This window comes from Malania oleifera, chromosome 2, assembly GCF_029873635.1.
Source record: "Malania oleifera isolate guangnan ecotype guangnan chromosome 2, ASM2987363v1, whole genome shotgun sequence".
In the NCBI taxonomy this organism is placed as follows: domain Eukaryota; kingdom Viridiplantae; phylum Streptophyta; class Magnoliopsida; order Santalales; family Ximeniaceae; genus Malania; species Malania oleifera.
Genome location: NC_080418.1, coordinates 102,419,557 through 102,442,493, shown reverse-complemented (window position 1 = coordinate 102,442,493; position 22,937 = coordinate 102,419,557). Strand labels below are relative to the sequence as shown.

Here is a 22,937-nt window from a genome sequence, read left to right as displayed (position 1 = left end):
TAAATGAAATAATTAGAAATATATAAGGAATAATTATTTTCTTAATTCTAAAAATTTAAACTATATTCCATTTTATTTCAATTAAAAATTTCTTGTCCAACCAAATGACCCATTATAGTCCAAGCCCATGGGTTAGAGCTGGACAATTTATCTCTCCTCGCGTCCCCAATGTTTAAGGTATTTTGCAAGTGTAAAGACCAACAACAAGAACACAAAACACTTCACTCTCTCTTCATCTTAACTCTCTTAGAGAGAAAATCAAATGATATGATATATCACACCGGTTCATTGTAATATTATTAGTCCTACCAAATCTTTACATCCTTTCTGTGTCATATCTTGAATTTTTATAATTCAATATCAGATATATGTCATATCAAAATGTCCATTTATGTGCTTGTTAGCTTGCCCATAATATATACATAACAAATCAAATAGTACATTCCAATACTATTTGAGGGAGTTGAAACTACTTATGTATAACTATTTGTTTTTTTTTTTTTAAAGTGCTGAATTTAGTAAGTGTTAAACTGAAAAAATGTTGAAAGTTATAAGTGTTGTGTTAACTTTGGTGCAATCCCAAAAGGAAGGGTGAATTGGATATTTAAAAATTCTTTTCTAGGTCAACCAGTCTAACAACAGTAGTGCGCAAACTAGGGTCATTTTATGTAATTGCGAACCCAACCAGATATTCAACCAATAAACATAAAACATATAGGTGCAGAAAATAAATTGTGGAAAATAAAACTAACACTAGATATGTTATCGGGGTTCAACCAATCCTGCCTACGTCCCCGCCTTGGCTTACTAGCATAAGGATTATACTAAAGGCTTACTTAACGGGTGGAGCGACACCTAAATACAATCAGATCAATTAGTACATGACTAACTTCAACCTTTACAACCAATCTTTTAAGGCTAGATTACCACCCCTTCAGGCCACACTTGGAATACAACAGTATTTAAATACAAATTGGGTACAGTGATTGTATTTCTCAATCAAGCAGATATGTACAAATGAGAGTTTTAAGCAATCTAAAGTGGAGTACCAGCACATTAGAAACTCTCACAATATTTGGATGATCAAAGAAATGAGTGTATGAGAGTATTTGAAAGTAGTATAAGCAAAATAGGCTTTGTAAATTTGAGAGAGTTTTTTGCTAATGATCTTGCTAATCAACCTCTAATCAAGACAGTTGAATGAGTATATATAGACAAGAGTTGAAAATTAGCCATTGGGAACACGCTGGTAATTTTTAAAATTGTTTTAACCATGTTTAAAACATTAATCCCTCATTTAACTTTAATTACCCGTGGTAAAATTAAGTCAACCCGAGACTTTCGGTTTATCGAGTCCAAGGTTCGGTCGCCCGAATAGACACAATGGAAAAAGCGAATTTTCCATGTTCGGGTGCTTGAATTTATATTTGAGTGGCTGAACCAGGCGATTTTCCAATCGCTCGAGGTTCGGTCGCCTGTTCCTGAGTTCGGTAGCCCGAAGCTATGTTGAGCGTAAATGTTCGGTAGCCCGAACTGTTAGGAAAAGTTTGAATAGGATTTCGGTCGACCGATTAAGATGTGTTCTTTTTAGTTTGGTCACTGGAAGGTCAAGTCAACGTGCTGACTTTTTCACGGTTCGGTCGACCGAGGCAAATATACTTGCCAAGTTTGGTCGCCTGAACCCTAATGGATTTTGGGTTAAAGTCCTATATTCATGTGCATTTAAGTGTGGGAACCTAAGGGTCATTCTAGGGTCATTTGAGCTTACAATTACTTACATGCATGATATGCAGAGATTATTATATATCCATTTGAAGTTAAATTAATACAAATCCAATAGTATTACAACAAATGATATATATATGCCGGGTCCTCATAATTTTTCAAGTTATTGCATGCTATTAATGTGATCCAGTTAGTATGATTCTGCACACAAACTTAAAAGTCATCAAATACAAAGAATATTTGTCATTATCAAAACCGGGAATAACCTATAAGGTCAACATGTTGTTTGGTTGTTATTAAAACAAAGTGGTATTTGAATACTTATTTTTATTATAGGATATTATAAGATTAGGGTGAAATTAGACAAATTTGAATACAATTTTGTTTTACATCTTATTCAAATTCAATATAAATCCAAATCTAATATCTCTTGGAACATAATATTAGTGATCTTTTTCTAATTTTGAATATAGTAACAATTATTACACTATTAATTCCCAAATCAAAATATGAATTGGAGGCTTCTTCTTATTCTCACATGGTGTATGATAAAACAGACCAGAGTGTCTGGGGTGATGACAAATGCTCCATTCATTCTGAACGTGGACTGTGATATGTATGCCAACGATCCCCAGATTGTTCTTCATGCCATGTGTTTGCTGCTTGGTTTCGACAACATAAGGTATTCCGGATTTGTCCAGTTTCCACCAGAATTCAGCGGCGGATCAAAGGTTCAACCATTTGCAGACATGTTTGTGGTTATGCAGCAAGTACGTAGATTCATGAATATGTAATTTTTGCAATTAACACAGAAACAAATGATCATTCCATATCTACTAACTACTTTTATGCTTTCGTGTAATGTGTTAATATTGTCAGTGCCTATTAAGAGGGTTTGCGGGAATTCAAGGAGCTCCCTATTTAGGAGCTGGATGTTTCCATAGAAGAAAAATAATTTATGGTTTACTGCCCGATGACACCAAACTTGAAGGGCCAAATTTTACCTCAGCAGACGGTACATCCATGCATCAACTTTGGTTTTGTTAATTAATTTACTCAAGCTGCTGTATTTCTTATTGTGCTTTTGTCAATTAATACATTTATGCTGTAGATCCAAATTAAATTTTCACTATTTTTTTCCTGGTGGGGGTGGCGTGGCAGTGAGGTTATCATCAGGAAAATTGGCTGATCTGAGCCTACAGAAAATATTTGGAAAGTCGAGTAAACTCTGCAAATCAGCATCTTACACTTTGTCAGAGATGGGCACGAGGACAGAGTGTGTCCAGAGTCTTTCGGCTTCTGTGAAGGCAGCTTACCAAGTTGCAGGTTGCGACTACGACTATGGTACAAGTTGGGGTACAAAGGTGTGGCTTATGTTTTCCTTCCCTGTTCTAACTCAGTCAGCATGGCCCACATTCATTAACAACATTGGCAGTGCACCCTAAAAATCTTTTTTATAAAGGGTAAATATTTTATTAGAAAAATGGGGAGGACTCAAGCAGAAGGCTTGAGCCCCTTTCAGTACAAACAGCAACAGGTACAGACTGGGCAATGAAAACAGTATATAAAGTCAAGATCATAAATCAAAACTTGGAAAGAAGACTTATCTCTCGTCTAGTTAATGGAGGGAGAGGATTTTGTGAAGATTCGCCCATTGCATAGTTTGAAAGGGAGTAAGGGTTTGGCTCCAATGAAATATGTTATGTTGGATTTTCTTCTTGAATTGACAACATTTTAGTGTGTCCCGGACATAAGTTCAGGTGATAAGGAGATTTCCTAGAAGGCCGCTTATAACGGTGGATTTGGGGTTCAAACTGTGATGCTTGTGGTGCACGTATGGATTTATCTCCAAATATTATATAAAAAAAAAATGCCATTGGAATAGTGTCTCTAAGTTTGCTTGAAGGGCATTTTGATCGTGGGAAGTTCCAAGACTCCATCTGGCCTTCAAGGGTTTTGGCATGGAGAGGGGTGAATTGGAAATTTAAAAAATATAGGTCTAATATTTTGCAATCAATATACCACAATCTAGGGTCTGTCTAAAATTCGTATTTAAAAGATTCGATAAATAAATCAGTAATTAATGTGTACAAATATTTACTTCAGGTATTTTCAATCAATCACAAATATGTATTCTAAGATAAATTAAATAGATATATTTCAACAAATAAATATCAGAAAATAAAGCAAGCAAAATACGTGATGACACCAGAAATGTTATCGGGGTTTGGCAACAATGCTTACATCCTCGCCTCGAGCTAACAAGTAGGAAGATTTTAACTAAACCTTTGCTCACTTGCGGATGAAGCGTCATCAATTACAAAACCTTCCCTTACTGGGTGAGGATTGCCCCAGGTCAAATTTGTAAGGCTGACCCTAACCTTTACAACCTCCTTAAAGGGGCGGAGAATACTCACCTCAAGCCACGATTGAATTACAACAGATAATCAAATAATGTGTTCAATATCAGTATTTCTCCAATAAGCAAATATGTACCAATACAATTAATGCACTCACAGATAATAGAGATTTATGCTCAAGTGAGATTATGTAAGGACCCGAACCTGAGTGGATTCCTACATATAAATTTTTCAGCGGACTCAAATAAATCTAAATAATTTTTATTAACAGAACAATAATTAGCTTTATTACAAATATATGTCTCAACTATTAAAATGCAAATTTATAAAATTCTAAAATAAACAAACATATTCTAAATTGTATTATGCTAATTTTTTTTTCTACTCTGCTCTTTCTATTCCCGCCATGCACTTACTACGCCAAATTTCTGGTACTCTCTTCAAAATGATCTGAAATGTAAAATAATGATTGGGGTGAGACGACGCTCAGTAAGTAAATAAGATTATTATTAGTGTGTGGCCAAAATGACCTTTCACAATTTCGTAAAATAATATTTAATATTATAACTTCAAAAATGCTTTTAAAATAGATTTAAATTTAAAAATTTCTGTATAAAAACTTTTGCCATCAACTATAATAGTAAAATTTTATAATCATATACTATAACTATTAAATTAAACTTTTAACTTTAAAAACCGTAATTATAATTTTTAATTATATACATATATATACTTTTACTTATTCGTTTCCTTTAGATCATCATTTAGGCACAATAATAACCATGTTCATATAAACTTATATTTTACCTTCAAATCATCAATAACCCTGTATACGTAATTAAATAGGTATATATATATATATATATATATATATATTTATATATACTATAAAAATCATCCTTAGGCCTGTTAATCGTAAGTCACGTTTATTCCCATGACTAGGTTGTGCGGTCCGAAAATTGGATTTAGCTGGCTGGCCAGTCAAACTAAATTAACGTACATCATCATTAGGTGGGATTTTTCTTATTAAACCCTGGTCCGACCCAGGTGTGCACTCAGGAGAAATCTATTACAATATAAAATCACTCTGCAAACAGCGTAGGTATACTCTGATCCGTTTAAACTTTAAGTTGCGGTACCAAGCATTTGTAATTTTCTGTATTGTCTGAGTCATAAAGGGTTTTAAAAATATTTTGATTATATAATTTGTACAATGAAAATAATATCATGAAAATCTCATTTTTACTCATATTTTTTGTGAAATACGCAATATAAAAAAAAAATCAACTTGTGTAATCTTTACACATATTTTTGTGAAATATGCAACGTATAAATAAACTCATGTCACATAATTTTTGTGTGAAAAATATTTTCTTGAATAGAAGTTAATGATGTAAAATATCCGAGAGATTTAGAACATTTCTTAACTCAAAAATAAATGCAAGTATATTAAAGATAAAATTAGTATAATTAAATATGCGTAAAAGTAAATTTAAGAGAATTTTATGAAATTAACTAACATAATCGAAATTTACTTACAAATAAACTCGGATATGAACTTTAAATAAAAACCTAACATAATCAAATTTACTTACCTCTTCTTTTATCTTGTGCTACGAACACAACGAATATCTCAAAAAAATGAGATCGGAAAGAGTGGGTGAGTGAGAATTTTAATTATAACAAAAATTCTCTCTACTACTAATTCTTTCATTCACTAATTCTTTTGTTCCTTTGATTTTTTTTTTTTTGGTGAAAAATGAATGTTGAGAGCTTCCTATTTATAGAAAAATTTTGGAGAAGAAAATGGAATTTGTAAAAGTGTGAGGAGAGGGGTGAAATTAAAATTTTTTTTAAAATTAAAGAATGAGAATGGGATGAGTTAGGCATGAGTTAGGTATGGGATAGGGGATGAAGGTCATGTGAGAGTGCTTGCCATCACTTCCATTTAATTAATTTTTTTTTTATTTTTAAAAAAATTATTTTATTATTATTATTATTATTAAGCTATGTTTTAATTTTTTTTTTTAAAAAAGAATTAAGTTCAAATTTCGAAAATTCATGTGGCACATGGTCTTGTGAACCCTACACAATTTCGAGACCCAAGTGGGTCTTATGTAACTCTATTAGTCTTCACACAATTTTATGAGTCCTACATAGTTTCGGGGCTCATGTGGGCCCCACACAGTCTTGTGAGCCCCACATAGGATACATATATTATTATTATTATTATTTTACCATGTATTTTTACACATTATGTCTTTCAAAACACTATTTTATGTATATGTACTTATTTATGTATACAAACAGTGTCTATACTGTTTATCCCATGAAATTCCATTTTGATTAGGGCGATCTCCAGGGAGCGACTGAGCCGTAATGGTCTCTGAGCACTCGCTAAGACAAGGTCTTCCTTAGGCATCAAACATGGAATCAAAGAAACTATAGAAGAACATTTCTGTATTGATATTAACTTAATGAACATTTTTGTTATTTTATTATTATTATTATTATGCTTTAATCATATATATATTTTTGGGTCATCACATATTAGGTTAAGCTAGATGTCAACTCTCAACCAATGTGTACTTAAATATATATATTTGTATATGTGTGAGAGTGATACGTTTAATTCAAAATAATATATTCAACAAATGAATAATCGAAGGACTTTGAACTTTTAAGTAAATATCTCAACAAATATTTTTCAAATATTAAGCACAATCAAGATTGGGTTTAAACTTGCAAAAACGTATTTTATCAAATAGCACTAGCCAACTTTTGAATCTGGCAATAAGAATGTCAAGACTCAAAAACAAATAAGAGTTCTTCCCAAATGATATTTATCAATAAACTATTATGGGAATAACTTTAGCTTACTCTCAAAATATCAATTTCAGATAATGCAAGATGAGATAGTAGTAAGCTTTAAGAATGATGTATGAAAGTATGCACGACAATAAGAAATCAAACTCCTTTTTAAGTTGCAATTAGTTTGCAAGTAAGGAGTTATAAACAGTGATTCTCCTCAAAGATGATTTTTCAAAGAGTGTAAGGAGAATGAGTGATATGCTTGAAAGATTTGAAAGAATATAAGCAATAGGAGCACAAATAATATCAGAGAGTATTTGCTAGTTATTTTGTTAATCAAAGTGGCTAATCAGGACAAATGAATGAGTATATATAGATATCCTGAAAAATATTATCGTTGGGGATACGACGGTCTGAAAAAAGATTAATAAAAATTAATCCCTGATTAGTGCAGTAAAAAATAGCAAACTCGAGAGGTCTGGTCGACCTAAGTTCGGGTTGGTCGACCGAAGGGAACCAGCAGTTAACTGAGCTCTCACAGCCAATTTGAATTTTAAATTGGTTTGGTTGACCGAGGACAGGCTAGTTGACCTAAAGACTAGCGAATCGGAACCCTTTGTGGGTTTGGTCGACCGTGATAAGGGGACGGTTTGCCATCAACTAGGTTCGGTCGACCGTGGTAGTTTTGAACTATATGTTCGGTCGAATGAGGAAGGTAGCACAAGGTTCGGTCGACCGTGCGAGCTCAGTTCAACACTGAGTCGGTTGACTGAACCGTGGTCAACAAGTTGACCCGGGCAAACAGTAGTTCGGTTGATTGTTTGATTATAATACATGGGTGGTTGGTCGACCGAGGACATTTGGATTTGCAATATTGCCCTCAAATTGACCCTAAATAGATATCATTTAAACTTAGGGTAATTTTCATGAAGTAACAAGGGACTTAAAGTCAATCTATGACCTTTTGAAAATAAATACCTATCATGCATGAGATGCAATTATTATAGACCATAATTATTACAGACCTAAGAATTTGAATTATGATTACAATAAAGAAAAATGGTCTTCATTCCCTTTTGTCCTTCAATTGCCATCTTGTGATGTGAGCATTTGGTTCCTTATGACAACACCTGTATCTTTACCAGCCATTATGTGCTAAGGTTAATCCTGTGCAAAAGCTCAAGGCACATGTAAGATACAGAGAGATTTGTCATTATCAAAATGGGATCTAACTCATAGAGTTAACAGAGTTTCGAAAGCAACAAAGCAATTTAAATTATTAAGGTTAACTTAGTTCTACATGTCTAATTTTAAACTAGAGAGAAGCTTTTGGGTATGTCAGCTCGGATATGTCCACTTTAATGTCACAAACATGTTGGAACTAACCCTACTCTTTTTGGGCCTCGTATGCCCGATTTGGACACTTCAGTTCCAAAATGAACTAAGTACCTAAATTATGAAAGTCATTTTACTTCTAAGTGTCTAATTTTTAATTGGAGATGAGATTTCATGTAATGTGAGCTCCGACATGTCCGCTTCAATGTCATGGATGTGTTGGAACTGATTCGACTCAATTTGGACCTTGTATGCCCAATTTTGACACTTGAATTTTGAAATCAACTAAGCAATTTAAACTATTAAGGTTAACTTAGTTCTATGTGCCTAATTTTCAAATCAGAAGGAATTTTTGGGAACTATGAGCTCCGATATGTCCACTCCAACATCACAGACGAATTGAAACCAACCTCACTACTTAGTTTTAACCTCGTATGTCTAATTTGGATACTTGAGTTCCGAAATGAACTAAGTGCCTAAACTATGAAAATCATTTTGTTTTTGTGTGTCTCATTTTCAACTGGAGAGAAGTTTTGGGTACTGTCAGCTCTGGCATGTCCACTTCAATGTCACATACGTGTAGGAACTAACCCATTAAATTTGGGCCTTGTATGCCCAATTTGGACACTTAAGTCCCGAAATCAACTAAGCAATGTTAACTATTAAGGTTAACTTAGTTCTACGTGTCCAATTTTCAACTGGAGAGAAGCTTTCGGGTACTATCAGCTCCGACACGTCCACTTCAATGTCATGGACGTGTTGAAACTAAGCCCACAAAATTTGTACCTCATTTGCTTGATTTGGACACTTTAGTTTCGAAATGAACTAAGTACCTAAACTTTTGTAACTCATTTTCTTTCTAAGTGTCTAATTTTCAACTGAAGAGGAGTTTTTGGGTATTGTGAGTTCTGTCATGGCCACTTCAATGTCACAAACATGTTGAAATTGATCCCACTCAATTTGCACCTCATATGCCAGATTTGGACACTTGAATTTCGAAATCAACCAAGCAATTTTAACGATTAAGGTTAACTTAATTCTACGTGTCTAATTTTCAACTAGAGAGGAGTTTTTGGGTACCGTCAGCTCAAAAAATATTCACTTCAATGTCATGAATGTGTTGGAATTGACCCGATTCAATTTCGGCCTCATATGTCTGACTTGGACACTTGAGTTTCGAAATGAACTAAGTACCTAAACTTTCGTAACTCATTTTGCTTCTAAGTGTCTAATTTTTAACTAGAGAGGAATTTTTGGGTACCATGAGCCCCAGCACATCCACTTCAATGTCACAGATGTGTTGGAACTGATCCCATTCAATTTGAACCTTGTATGACTAAGCAATTTAACTATTAAGGTTAATTTTGTTCTACGTGTTTAATTTTCAATCCAGGAGGAATTTTTGGGGACTGTGAGCTCCAGCATGTCTACTCCAACGTTATAGGCATGTTGAAATTGTCCTCACTCAATTTTTACCTCTTGTTCCTGATTTGGACACTTGAATTCCGAAATGAACTAAGTACCTAAACTATGAAACTTATTTTGCTTCTAATTGTCTAATTTTTAACTCGGGATGAGTTTTTGGGTACTGTCATCTCTAGCACGTCCACGTCATTGTTATAGACGTGTTTAACTAACCCCACTCAGTTTGGACCTCGTATGCCCAATTTCGAAACTTGAGTTTCAAAATCAGCTTAGCAATTTTAACTTTTTGGGTAAACTTAGTTTAGGTGTCTAATTTTCAACTGTAGAGGAGTTTTAGATGTCATAAGCTTTGACATGTCTACTTCAATATCACGGACATGTTGGAATTGACCCCACTAATTTTGGACTTCGTATGCCCAATTTGGACACTTGAGTTCTGAAATGAACAAAGTACCTAAAAATGCAACAAATACACTCAGAATTTGGCAGTCGACAGGGCCAGTCAATCGCCTTGTAACTAGAGGTTGAATTTTCAAAAACAAGAGGATTGGTCAACCGTTTGCAATGCAAAAAATCCAATACATGCAATTTTTTGATACTTAGGCATGCTTTTAATTAGGAAATTGTAAGCAAGACGTCCTAACACCACTAACATGTCATAAACAACATATAATGACATAAAAAATTTGACAAATCTAACCATTAGCATGGAATAACCTAAATGCATTACGCATTTAAAATATTAAAGGAAATGAACACAAATTGAAGAGAAAAAGGGTTAGGCATTGATCCTTTTTTTTTTTTAATTTAAAAAAAACACAAATTTTATTGATATGCCCTCACTTTTGGCAGAGGAATACCGTGGTTATAAGACAAGCATTGGGAGATTACAGATAAAAAAATTAAAGTCCTCCCAAAAACAATACCACAACCAACCAAAACAAGACTACAAATCCAAACAAAGCTAAATAAGAAACAAATCTAAATAGGCCTATCAAAAACAAAAATAATAAAATAAAATAAAATAAAAAAATTAAAAAATCTAAACCTACCAAACAAAAATCAAGAGGTTGAACTAATGACAAAAGGAAGTGCGACCCAACCTATCCATCCGAAGGATACCTTTCAGAGAACGTGGTAAAAGACGTTCTTCGTAGATGACATTGTTTCCCATTTCTTCTTCTCTAACGAGAAAATCAGCCGCACTATTGCCTTCCCTATATTAATGGATCACCATGAAATTTACTCCTTCTAGCTCCGCCACAATGTCCTCCCAAAAATCCCAAAGATATCACAAGGTACGTCTACCTTTCTGAAGCCAATCAACAACAATTCGCAAGTTACTTTTAATAATCACATTAAAATAATGAAGTCGTTTGCATAAATGAATTCCTTCCAGAATTGCTTTCAATTTCGCACTATTGTTCGTACCATTGCCAAAATACGCTTTCACCATGCCATGACAGTCTCGAATAATTCCTCCACCTCCTGAAGTACTTCGATTGCCCCTACAGCTTCCATCACAATTAAGTTTCATCTACCTTGTTGAGGGTTTAACCCACGAAATAATTTTTTCAGGCCTGACGCAAACTCCCTGCTGTTGAATTTGAAACACTTTTAAAATCGTAATATCCGATATATTCAATTTTCGAAAAGAATTAAAGCTCTCAGCTAAAGAACTAACCAAGTATCGAACACTTCTTCACGTTTGATCTGCACTTTGAGAAACTCTTTCCATTCTTGCTTTGCATCTTTGATTCTAGAGGCACCACGTAATCAAACATAGATGGAAGGTGTTAGCTTTACTGTGATCCCAAGAGAGGGGGGGGTGAATTGGTATTTTTAAAATTTAATTCCTAGGTAAATCTCCTAACACCAGTATATTCACAACCCTATGGTCAATCTAGTGCAAGTAATGTAAATATATATCTAAACTTAAATGCAATAATTTAATTAATAACACATGCACCAGAAAGCAATAAAATAGGAGTGACACGTAGAAATGTTATCGAGGTTTGGCCAATTGCCTACGTCCCCGCCTTGGCTAACAAGCACAAGGATTATCACTATAATTGCTCACTTAAACGGGTGGAGCGACACCAAAACAAATTAGGTCAATTAGCACAGGGCTGATCTCAACCTTTACAACCAATCCTTACCGGGCTGGATTACTGCCCCCTCAGGTCATGCCTGGAAACTCTCAGATTTTAAAACCAAAGAGTATTGGTACAGTAATTGTGCTTTCGTGTAAAGCAGATATGTACCCAGATACGCTCAATGACATACACCACAAAATGATTTAATATGTAAGCTCAGTGTGGTTTAATATATCAACTCTCAAATATATTTGCTATCAGTGTAATTAGTGCGTGAGAGTGCAAACCAGTATGTTTTTTGTATCACAAGATATTTAATCAACGTGCTCAAACAAAGATATCAATCAAGTCTCAAATATACCAATCAGCAATATGCCTCAATCATGTAAATATCAAATAATGTATATGCTTGGTTTGCAAAAGATATTTAATCTTTGTATTCAACAAATGATATGTAAGTCAATGAATATTGCAACAAAGATCAATATCACATAAACAAATATCTTTTCAAAGGTATGTCAAGATAAATTACTCAAGATATTTGAAAATGTTTTGAAAGAGTTTTTACAATCCAAAAACAAATACGAACTTCTCAAGATACTGCAATGAATATGCAATACTCAGAAGTTTAATACAAGTCTTCTTAGGAGAGACTTATTAACAAAGTACCCTAAGAACACTTAGATTTGCCTCTCAAGAAAATCCTATCAACCAAATAAAACAAGGAGAGCAAACCTTTTCAAATAATCACTCAAAGCAACTTACGAAGAGTTTAGGCAACAGTGGAAGGTAAGTATGAGTGAATGGAGTGTGAAAATGAGTAGTAGGAATTTTGAGCTTGAGAGAGAATTTTTTAATCAAGTTAGCTAATCAAGTTGCTAATCATTCCAAATGAAGTGGTATATATAGACTTCCCCTATATTATAACCGTTAAGGACATGTTTAGAATTATTAGAAAAGATTTAATATTATTTAATTATTTTAAACCTGTTTAATCGAGCTAACTGCGGTAAAAAAATAAGTCCAACCCGAGAGCACCGGTCGACCAGGATAAGTTCGTTCGACCCAAGTTCTTGGGGTTCTGTCGATCGGGCCAAAAATGAACTGTCGGTTCGGTCGATCGGACATGTATGTCCAAGGGCGATTTTTCCAAATTTGTGAGGTACGGTTGACTAGGGTCATTTTGAACTATACTGGTCGGTCAGCTAGACCATTGGGTTCCCACACATGGGAACTCGGTCGACCAGGTTGGTGGTATACAATTTTCTCTCGGTTGACCAGGAAGTCAAAATGTTGACTTCCTAGGAGGCTCGATTGACTGGGGCCAAATGAACTACACAGTTCAGTCGATCGGGCCGTGGTCAATCGGTTGACCTGGTTTAGGGTCGGTCGACCGTGGGCAAAATGAACTTGAATTATCGGTCGACCGAATGTACACATTTTGTGCATTTCAGTCATGTTTCATGCAATAATCACTCTATTTAAATGCCAAACACATACAAGTGAGTGTGTGAGTGTGCTAGGGTCATTTCTAGGTCCTATTTCAGTTATGTTTCAGTTTGGGTTCACCTATTAGACCATGCATGTGATGTGTGTGATTATTACAAACCAAAATTCCTAATTACTATTACAGACCCTTTGCATAAAAATGAAATACAATACAATATAAAAATTGGGTCTTCAATCTTCACTTTCTTCCATGTGCATTAAGATCTTTCAATTTAAGTTCCTGTACATAACCTCAAACACTGGTTAGATATAATGAGTATTTGTCATTATCAAAAGCGAGCATGACCTATAAGGTCAACATTCTCCCCCTTTTTGATGATGACAAATACAGCCAGCAAAAATAGGGGTATAAGCCTAAGAAGGCTCCCCCTATCAATATGCATCCAATTATTTTAATCAAATTACTTTACTCAATTACCCCTTATCAATATGCATCTAATTATTTTAATCAAATTACTTTACCCAATTATTTTTGCCTCTCGATCTCCCCCTTTTGGCAATAGCAAAAAGGGCTATAAGAGGTAATCACTCTAGGCAATGGGTAAGTGTAATATTTATACATTATAAGTTAAATTTCGGCAAAGTGCCGTTTGAAAACTGGACTTTCCAAAACATATCCTGTATAAATTATGTCCTGTTTGAGTTTATATCTCCTAGCAGTTTATCCACAATTACTCAAACAGTTCCAGTATGATCCATACAATAAAACGTAAAGTCCAATGGCATCATGTTGTAGATATAATAATTATACACACAAGGAACAATCAATATTCACAAAGTTTAAGGCAATAAAACATATCAACAGTAAGATTAGTTTCTTAGACTTGTAAATTTTACTTGAGAGCTCCTCCTAAATTTATGCAAACTATGAAACATCTAAGAAGCCTCTCTACTGTGCATTAGACCTAACTCATGTCTAATTTGTATGAACCTATCATCGGGAAGTGGTTTAGTGAATATGTTCGCCCACTGTTCATTGGTGCATACAAACTCAAGTGCAACATCTCCTTTCTGTACATGATCACAAAGAAAATGATGTCTAATCTCAATGTGTTTAGTTCGTGAATGTGTGTATGTGAAATATGATTTTTAGAAATATTGATTGTACGAGTTTTATCACATTTAATCGGTACTGTATCATAGTGCAATCCATAATCCATAAGTTGTTCTTTCATATAAAGAATTTGAGCACAACAACTTCTAGTTGCAATATATTCTGCTTCGGCTGTGGATAAGGCAACTGAGTTTTATTTCTTGGAGAACCAAGAAACAAGAGATTGTCCGAAATAGTGACAAGTGCCGCTGGTGCTTTTTCTATCAACCTTACTACTGGCAAAGTCAGCAGTATAACTTACAATCTCAAAGGTAGTATGCTTAGGGTACCATAAGCCTAACTCTATAGTTCCAACTAGATACCTAAGGATTCTTTTAACTGCTTTTAGATGGGATTCCTTAGGGGCAGCCTGAAACTTAGCACACATACACACACTAAACATAATATCGGGCCTACTAGCAGAAAGATATAGGAGACTTCCAATCATGCCACGATACAGTTTCACATCAACAGGGATTCCTTGTTCATCTTTATCAAGCTTAATGGAAGAGTTCATAGGTGTACCAAGAATTTTACAATCTTGCATATTAAATTTCTTTAGCAAGTTCCTAATATATTTAGATTGACATATGAAAGTTTCATGATTAGCTTGCTTAATTTGTAGCCCTAAGAAGAAACTAAGTTGACCCATCATGCTCATTTCAAATTCACTTTGCATGCACTTGGCAAACTCATTACACAACTCATCATTAGTTGCTCCAAAAATGATATCGTCCACATAAATTTGAACAAGTAGTATATCATCATTTTTGGATTTGATGAAGAGTGTAGTGTCAATTTTGCCACGGGTAAACCCATTTCTTAATAGAAAACCACTAAGCCTCTCATACCAAGCTCTAGGAGTTTGTTTCAATCCATACAAGGCCTTAGATGACTGGTAAACATGATCTGGATATTTATGATTTTCAAAACCGGGTGGTTGTTCTACACATACTTCTTCATTAATATGCCCATTTAGAAAAGCGCTTTTAACATCCATTTGAAACAATTTAAAATTTTTAAAAGCGACATAAGAAAGTAGTACACGAATGACTTCTAACCTAGTAACAGGAGCATATGTTTCATCAAAGTCAATTACCTCCTCTTGATTATACCCTTGGGCAACTAGTCTAGCTTTATTCCTAATTACTACCCCATTCTCATCTTTCTTATTTTTATAGACCCATTTAGTTCCAATGATGGTATGATCACTAGGCCTAGGAACTAGAGTCCACACTTTACTTCTTTCAAATTGATTAAGTTTTTCTTGCATGGACATTACCCAAGACTCTTCCTCTATGACTTCTTTAATATTTTTAGGTTCTTCTTGAGATAAGAAAGTAGAATGATTCACTAAAGTTTTCAAGGAGGATCTTGTGGCTACCCCACGGGATGGTTCACCTATGATTTGATCTATAGGACGACTTCTAATGTATTTCCAATCTCTAGGCAACTCTTGATTTTCATCGTCTTCAGATGATTTTTCATTTACTTTATGGTTTTCACTTGCATTGTTTTCATCATCTTTCTTAGAAAATGGATTAGATTCATAAAAAACAACATGAATAGATTCAATAACAATCAATGTTCATTTGTTGAAAACCCTATAAGTTTTACTATTAAGTGCATAACTTAGGAAAATACCTTCATCAGATTTAGAGTCAAATTTTCCTAAGTGTTCATTATCCCTAAGCACAAAGCATTTACAACCAAACATATGAAAATAGGAAATATTAGGTTTATGGTTGTTCCACAGTTCATAAGGGATTTTATTTATTAACAGTCTAATCAACACCCTATTCATAACATAGCATGCAGTATTTATGGCCTCGGCCCAAAAGTATTGAGGTAAGTTATGTTCATTCAGCATAGTTCTACCCATTTCTTGTAGTGACCTATTCTTTCTTTTTACCACACCGTTTTGTTGAGGTGTCCTAGGTGCAGAAAAGTTATGTGATATGCCCTCTAAGTCACAATATTTTTCTATGCTCCCATTTTTGAATTCCGTGCCTCTATCACTTCTTATATGAGTTATCTTATATCCTTTTTCATTCTGAATTCTTGTACAAAGTTTGGTGAACTGTTCATGTGATTCATTTTTATGTGCAAGAAACAACACCCATGTGAATATAAAAAAGTCATCCACAATAATAAAGGCATATGATTTACAACCAAAACTTTGCACAAAATTAGGACCAAACAAATCTAAATGAAGCATCTCAAGTGGTCTAGTGATAGATATGAATTTCTTTTTCTTAAAATTAGATTTAGTTTGTTTACCCATTTGACATGCATCACAAATTTTATCTTTTACAAATGACATTTTAGGCAAGCTTTTTACTAATTCTTTTCTAACAAATTTTGACAATAAATCCATGCTTGCATGTCCTAAGCGCCTATGCCATAACCAACTAGCTTCATTTACAGTAGAAAAGCATGTTACTTGTTGTGAAGTTAAATTATCAAGAGAGGTAGTATAAACATTTTCATGGCGATCGGCAGTAAAAAGCACTTTGTGATCTGATTTGTTTTCTGCTATGCATTATCATTCTCAAAAGATACTTTATATCCTATGTTACATAGCTGACTTATGCTTAGTAGATTATGCTTCAACCCATCAACTAATAAAAAATTATCAATGGTAAGAGAGGAATCCTTACCAACCTTACCTACCCCGATGATGTGTCCTTTTGCATAGTCGCCAAATGTTACATAGCCTTCATCCTCGGGAATGATTGAAGTGAATTTTCCCTTTTCGTCAGTCATTTGCCGTGAGCACCTGCTATCAAAGTACCACTGGTCCTTGCAGGAGGACGATCTTAGGCTTACCTGTAAAATAAGCTAAGTAACTGATGCTGATCCCCAAATTTTGTTGGGTCCATGGGGGTTAGTAGCAGGATTGCCTTTAACTACACATACTTTCCTAATTCTAGCACACTTATTCCTAAGTGGGCAATCAAAATGAATATGGCCAATTTGTTTACATTTAAAGCATCTTATTCTACACTTAGGATCTTTAGGAGGAATATGAGACTTTGACTCACGTGTAAAATGTCTTAAGTAAAGATTAAGTTGTCTGACATTTTCAATACCATTAAAACCAAGACCTTTTTTACTTAAGGAGTTTCTTTGGGCACCAAGTAATTTTTCAAAATTGCGTTTGCTCTTAGTAAATTTTTTAAAAAAATTTGGAGCTATCCTCCAATTTCCTCTTAAACTCAACAATAGTAGTATCTTTTTCCTTTAAAATGGAAGCATGAGAGGTTTTTGCAATATCAAATAATATTGACCAATTTTCATATTTCTTTTTCAAATTATTATTTTATTTTGTCATTTTACCTAACAATTTAGGTACACAGATATATTCAAACTGCAACTCTCTAAATGTAGGTATGCAATCAGAATCATAATCATAATCATCAAATGAATAATATGAAGATAATGAACTAGAAGACGATACCTCATCATTGTGTCCCATCAGGCACAAATTAGCGACCTCTGAGTCGTTGTGGTCTGATTTTGAGTCGATGCTACTAAGTTTATCCCATGATGTCCCAGCCTTCATGGTTTTCTTCTTTTTCTTAGCCTCCTTTTTCAGCAGTGGGCAATCTGGTTTGATGTGCCCGACCTTATTGCAGTTATAACACGTAAGGAGCATTTGATTTTTCTTTTCTTTTGCTGAACTCTCCCTTCTCAATAGTAGACTCCCTATATTTTTTATACAGCTTTCTGTTCTTCCTAAAGAATCTGCTAAATTTTCTGGTTAGCATGGCCATTTCATCATTAGTGTTAGTCACTGCACTCACTAGATGTGTTAGTGGAAGCTTTCAATGCAGTCACTTTCTTAGCCCTATTATGCTTATTAAGTCTCTTATTTATGGTCAATTTATAAGTGATCACGGAACCTATCAATTCATCTAGAGTCATGACCTTAAGGTCTCTACCCTCAGCAATGGCCGTAGCCTTGGCTTACCAAACAGGAGGTAAGCCTCTAAGGATCTTCCTAATCATCTCATATGTGGGATAGGTCTTTCCTAATGTATGCAGTGAGTTAATAATGTGTGTGTATCTAGTGTACATGTTCTGAATGGACTCACCTACATTCATCCTAAAGGCCTCATACTCACTAGTCAACATATCTATCCTGCTATCTTTCACATCTCTAGTACCCTCATATGTGACTTCTAATTTATCCCATATTTCTTTTGTAGTAGAACATTCCATAATTTTGTTAAACTCATTTACATCAAGACTACAGTACAAAATATTCATGGCAGTGACATTAAGACTAACAGCTTTCATATCATCATCATCATATTCATCCTCAGTCTTAGGAACTGTAGCTGCACCCTCAGTTTTCATAGGGACATAATTTCCCTTAGAGACAATCCTCCACACCTTCCAATTAGTATTCTGAAGGTAGATGTGCATCCTCTGTTTCTAGAAGGTGTAATTAATACCACTGAAAATAGGAAGTCGTGTGGAAGATGGTCCCTTAGGTAAAGGGGTCACGGAGTTATGAGCCATATATGATCTTTTGCAAAATAACAACTAATCTATGCTACGTGGCTCTGATACTAATTGTTAGCTTTACCGTGATCTCAAGAGGAGGGTGAATTGGTATTTTTAAAATTTAATCCCTAGGTAAATCTCCTAATACCAGTATATTCATAACCCTATGGTCAATTTAGTGCAAGTAATGTAAATATATACCTAAAATTAAATGCAGTAATTTAATTAACAACGCATGCACCGGAAAACACTAAAGTAAGAGTGACACGCAGAAATGTTATCGAGGTTCGACCAATTGCCTACGTTTATGCCTTGGCTAACAAGCACAAGGATTACCACTATAATTGCTCACTTAAACGGGTGGAGCGCCACCTAAACAAACCAGGTCAATTATCACAGGGCTGACCTCAACCTTTACAACCAATCCTTACCGGGCTGGATTACTGCCCCCTCAGGCCATGCCTAGAAACTCTCAGCTTTTACAATTAAAGAATATTGATACAGTGATTGTGCTTTCGTGTAAAGCAGATATGTACCCAGATACGCTCAATCACATACACCACAAAATGATTTAATATGTAAGCTCAGTGTGGTTTAATATATCAACTCTCAAATATATTTTCTATCAGTGTAATCAGTGCGTGAGAGTGCAAACCAGTATGTTCTTTGTATCACAAGATATTTAATCAACGTGCTCAAACAAAGATATCAATCAAGTCTCAAATATACCAATCAGCAATATGCCTCAATCGTGTAAATATCAAATAATGTATATGCTTGGTTTGCAAAAGATATTTAATCTTTGTATTCAGCAAATGATATGTAAGTCAATGAATATTGCAACAAAGATCAATATCACATAAACAAATATCTTTTTAAAGGTATGTCAAGATAAATTACTCAAGATATTTGAAAATGTTTTGAAAGAGTTTTTACAATCCAAAAACAAATACGAACTTCTCAAGATACTGCAATGAATATGCAATACTCAGAAGTTTAATACAAGTCTTCTTAGGAGAGACTTATTAACAAAGTCCTTTAAGGTTTGCCTCTCAAGAAAATCGTATCAACCAAATAAAACAAGGAGAGCAAACCTTTCGAAATAATCACTCAAAGCAACTTACGAAGAGTTTAGGCAACAGTGGAAGGTAAGTATGAGTGAATGGAGTGTGACAATGAGTAGTAGGAATTTTGAGCTTGAGAGAGAATTTTTTAATCAAGTTGGCTAATCAAGTTACTAATCATTCCAAATGAAGGGGTATATATAGACTTCCCCTGAAATATAACCGTTAAGGACATTTTTGGAATTATTATAAAAAATTTAATATTATTTAATTATTTTAAACCTGTTTAACCAAGCTAACTGCGGTAAAAAAATAAGTCCAACCCGAGAGCACCGGTCAACCAGGATAAGTTCATTCGACCCAAGTTCTTGGGGTTCTGTCAACCGGGCCAAAAATGAACTGCCGGTTCAGTCGACCGGACATGTATGTCCAAGGGCGATTTTTCCAAATTTGTGAGGTTCGGTCAACCAGATTTATTTTAAACTATACTAGTCGGTCAACCAGACCGTTGGGTTCCCACAGGTGGGAACTCAGTCGACCTGGATGGTGGTATACAATTTTCTCTCGATCGACCAGGGCCAAATGAACTACACAGTTTGGTCGACCGGGCTGTGGTCAACCAGTTGACCCGGTCCAGGGTCGGTCGACCGGGGGAAAAATGAACTTGAATTGCTGGTAGATCGAAGGTGCACATTTTGTGCATTTCGGTCTTATTTCATGCAATAATTATCCTATTCAAGTGCCTAACACATACAAGTGAGCGTGTGAGTGTCCTAGGGTCATTTTTAGGTTCTGTTTCAGCTATGTTTCAGTTTGAGCTCACCTATTAGACCATGCATGTGATGTGTGTGATTATTACAGACCAAAAGCCCTAATTACTATTACAGACCCTTTGCATAAAAATGAAATACAATACAATATAAAAATTGGGTCTTCAATCTTCACTTTCTTTCATGTGCATTAAGATCTTCAATTTAAGTTCCTGTACATAACTTCAAACACTCATTAGATATAATGAGTATTTGTCATTATCAAAATCGGGCATGACCTATGAGGTCAACAGAAGGAAAATGGATAATCGCACTCTAGATTAAATGAGGACTCCTCTCTCTCTAATCACACCCCAAATACTTCCAACAAGGATGGAAGGAAAATGGATTTTCTTCTTTTTTTTCTAAGTAAATAAAACCCTTTTCGATTCTCTTTTTCTCACTCAAAATACTCTCCTTGCCCTCACTTGAATGTGCCCAATTCTCTTCCTAGGGAGGTCTTTTTATAGACCTCCAATAGAAGGGAGGGGAAACCCTCTTAAATTTGAAATTTGAAAATTCAAAGTCGAATGTAACCACCAATAAGTACCAACTATCGATTGCTAATGTCAAGACTTGACATGTGGCATCAAAGGGACACATGACATGCCTAAAATCCCCAACCAATCATGTGCAAAGAACTCAAATTTTTGAACTTCAGCAGGGATGGTCGACTACTTGAAGCAGAACTCAAATTTTTGAACTTCAGCAGGGATGGTTGACTACTTGAAGCAGCCAGTCGATTGCCCATTAGGGCGGCGCCAAGCTAATTTGGTGGGGAAAGTGGTCAATTGACTGCCAAGGTGGCTGGTCAACTGCTTCAGCTAATTTTTTGCTTTTGCATTCTTTACCTTTATTTTTTTATACATTCAAATTGACATTTGTTTTGTAGGATATAAAAAGTGATGGAGGAATTGAAGTAGCAAAAAAAAAAAAATAAAAAAATAAAAAAAGAGGATTCTAATTGTAAGACATCTAAGTATTACATAATATTTAAATAAGATTTTGGATCAGCTAGTATTGATTGATTTCCTCAATTATGTTGTTGCTAGCGGATGCAATTTTTTAGTTTTTATACTTGGAATCTTCCAAACCTTTGTTGTAGGAAAAGTAATTTAAACTAAAAGACCAAATTATATTTTCTTGGGATTATGGGTTCCTTGTCTATAAAATAGGGAACTGATGCCTTACTTTGCATGTTATCTTATTTTAAAATTGAGGAATTGCAAATTCTAGTCACAATATGCATGCTAGATGTTCTATCCAAGCTATTATACAAATTGTTGCATCTACAATTAGTTAGTTATTAATTTTTTAACGATGTTGCGAAGACCATGTAAGGATATCAAGGGTTGATGTAATGCTCTATTAGTTTGATGTTGTTATTAGCTCTGGTAAAAAAATTTGTTCGCACGTTGTTTGTTATTTCAAATATGAATATATATGATAACCTGGGGGGTGAAAGTTGTCTGCCTATTGACACATCCCTAATAATTCATCGTCATAATGCCTTAAGGGGGAATCCAATCAGTGACCTTAGGGTCACAGGTTGCCCTTACCACTTGTGCTGACCCGGCTGAGCCGATACATACATACAAACACATATATATATGTTGCAGAATCAATGATGTTTAGTAAGTTGCATGTTTTGGTTATTTGGTTTTCAGGTTGGATGGGTGTATGGATCAATAGCTGAAGACAGCCTCTTTGGAGTTACAATCCATTCAAGAGGCTGGGGCTCTGTCTACTGCACACCAAACCGGCCTGCATTCCTTGGGTTTGCACTGCCAGGCGGGCCTACGGCAATGGCGCAGCAAAAGCGATGGGTCACGGGCTTTTTTGAAATCCTTGCTAGCAGAAGCAGTCCATTTGTTGCCATCTTCGTCACAAAGCTTCAATTTAGGCAAGGCTTGGCCTACCTTTGGTTTTTTACCTGGGGCTTGCGTTCTGTTCCTGAGCTATGCTATGCTGCTCTTCCAGCATGTTGCATTATCTCAAACTCTTATTTCTTGCCCAAGGTGAGTTGTTTTTTTTATAGTTACTTTAATTAAGTTATATATGCTTGCATTGGAAGTTACTTTCTCTTGTGCAAGCTAATACTCCCCTGCATGCCATATAGTTAAAAGTTAATAAAAGTAACTTCTATTCATGAAAAGTAACTTGTGAGTAAAAGTGGGGGTGTACGAACAATGTCATAT

At 34.9% G+C, this 22,937-nt stretch overlaps 1 protein-coding gene across 1 annotated transcript in view; it reads left to right on the top strand.

The window, feature by feature from the left end:
• The window catches only part of LOC131149113 (cellulose synthase-like protein B3), a 44,439-nt gene that overhangs the window by 2,055 nt on the left and 19,447 nt on the right, over positions 1-22,937 (top strand). Inside the window, exons 5-8 of the mRNA XM_058099228.1 lie at positions 2,283-2,495; positions 2,605-2,740; positions 2,887-3,089; positions 22,407-22,757. Of these exons, the coding sequence (XP_057955211.1) occupies positions 2,283-2,495; positions 2,605-2,740; positions 2,887-3,089; positions 22,407-22,757 (903 nt within the window). The remainder of the gene's footprint in view (positions 1-2,282; positions 2,496-2,604; positions 2,741-2,886; positions 3,090-22,406; positions 22,758-22,937) is intronic.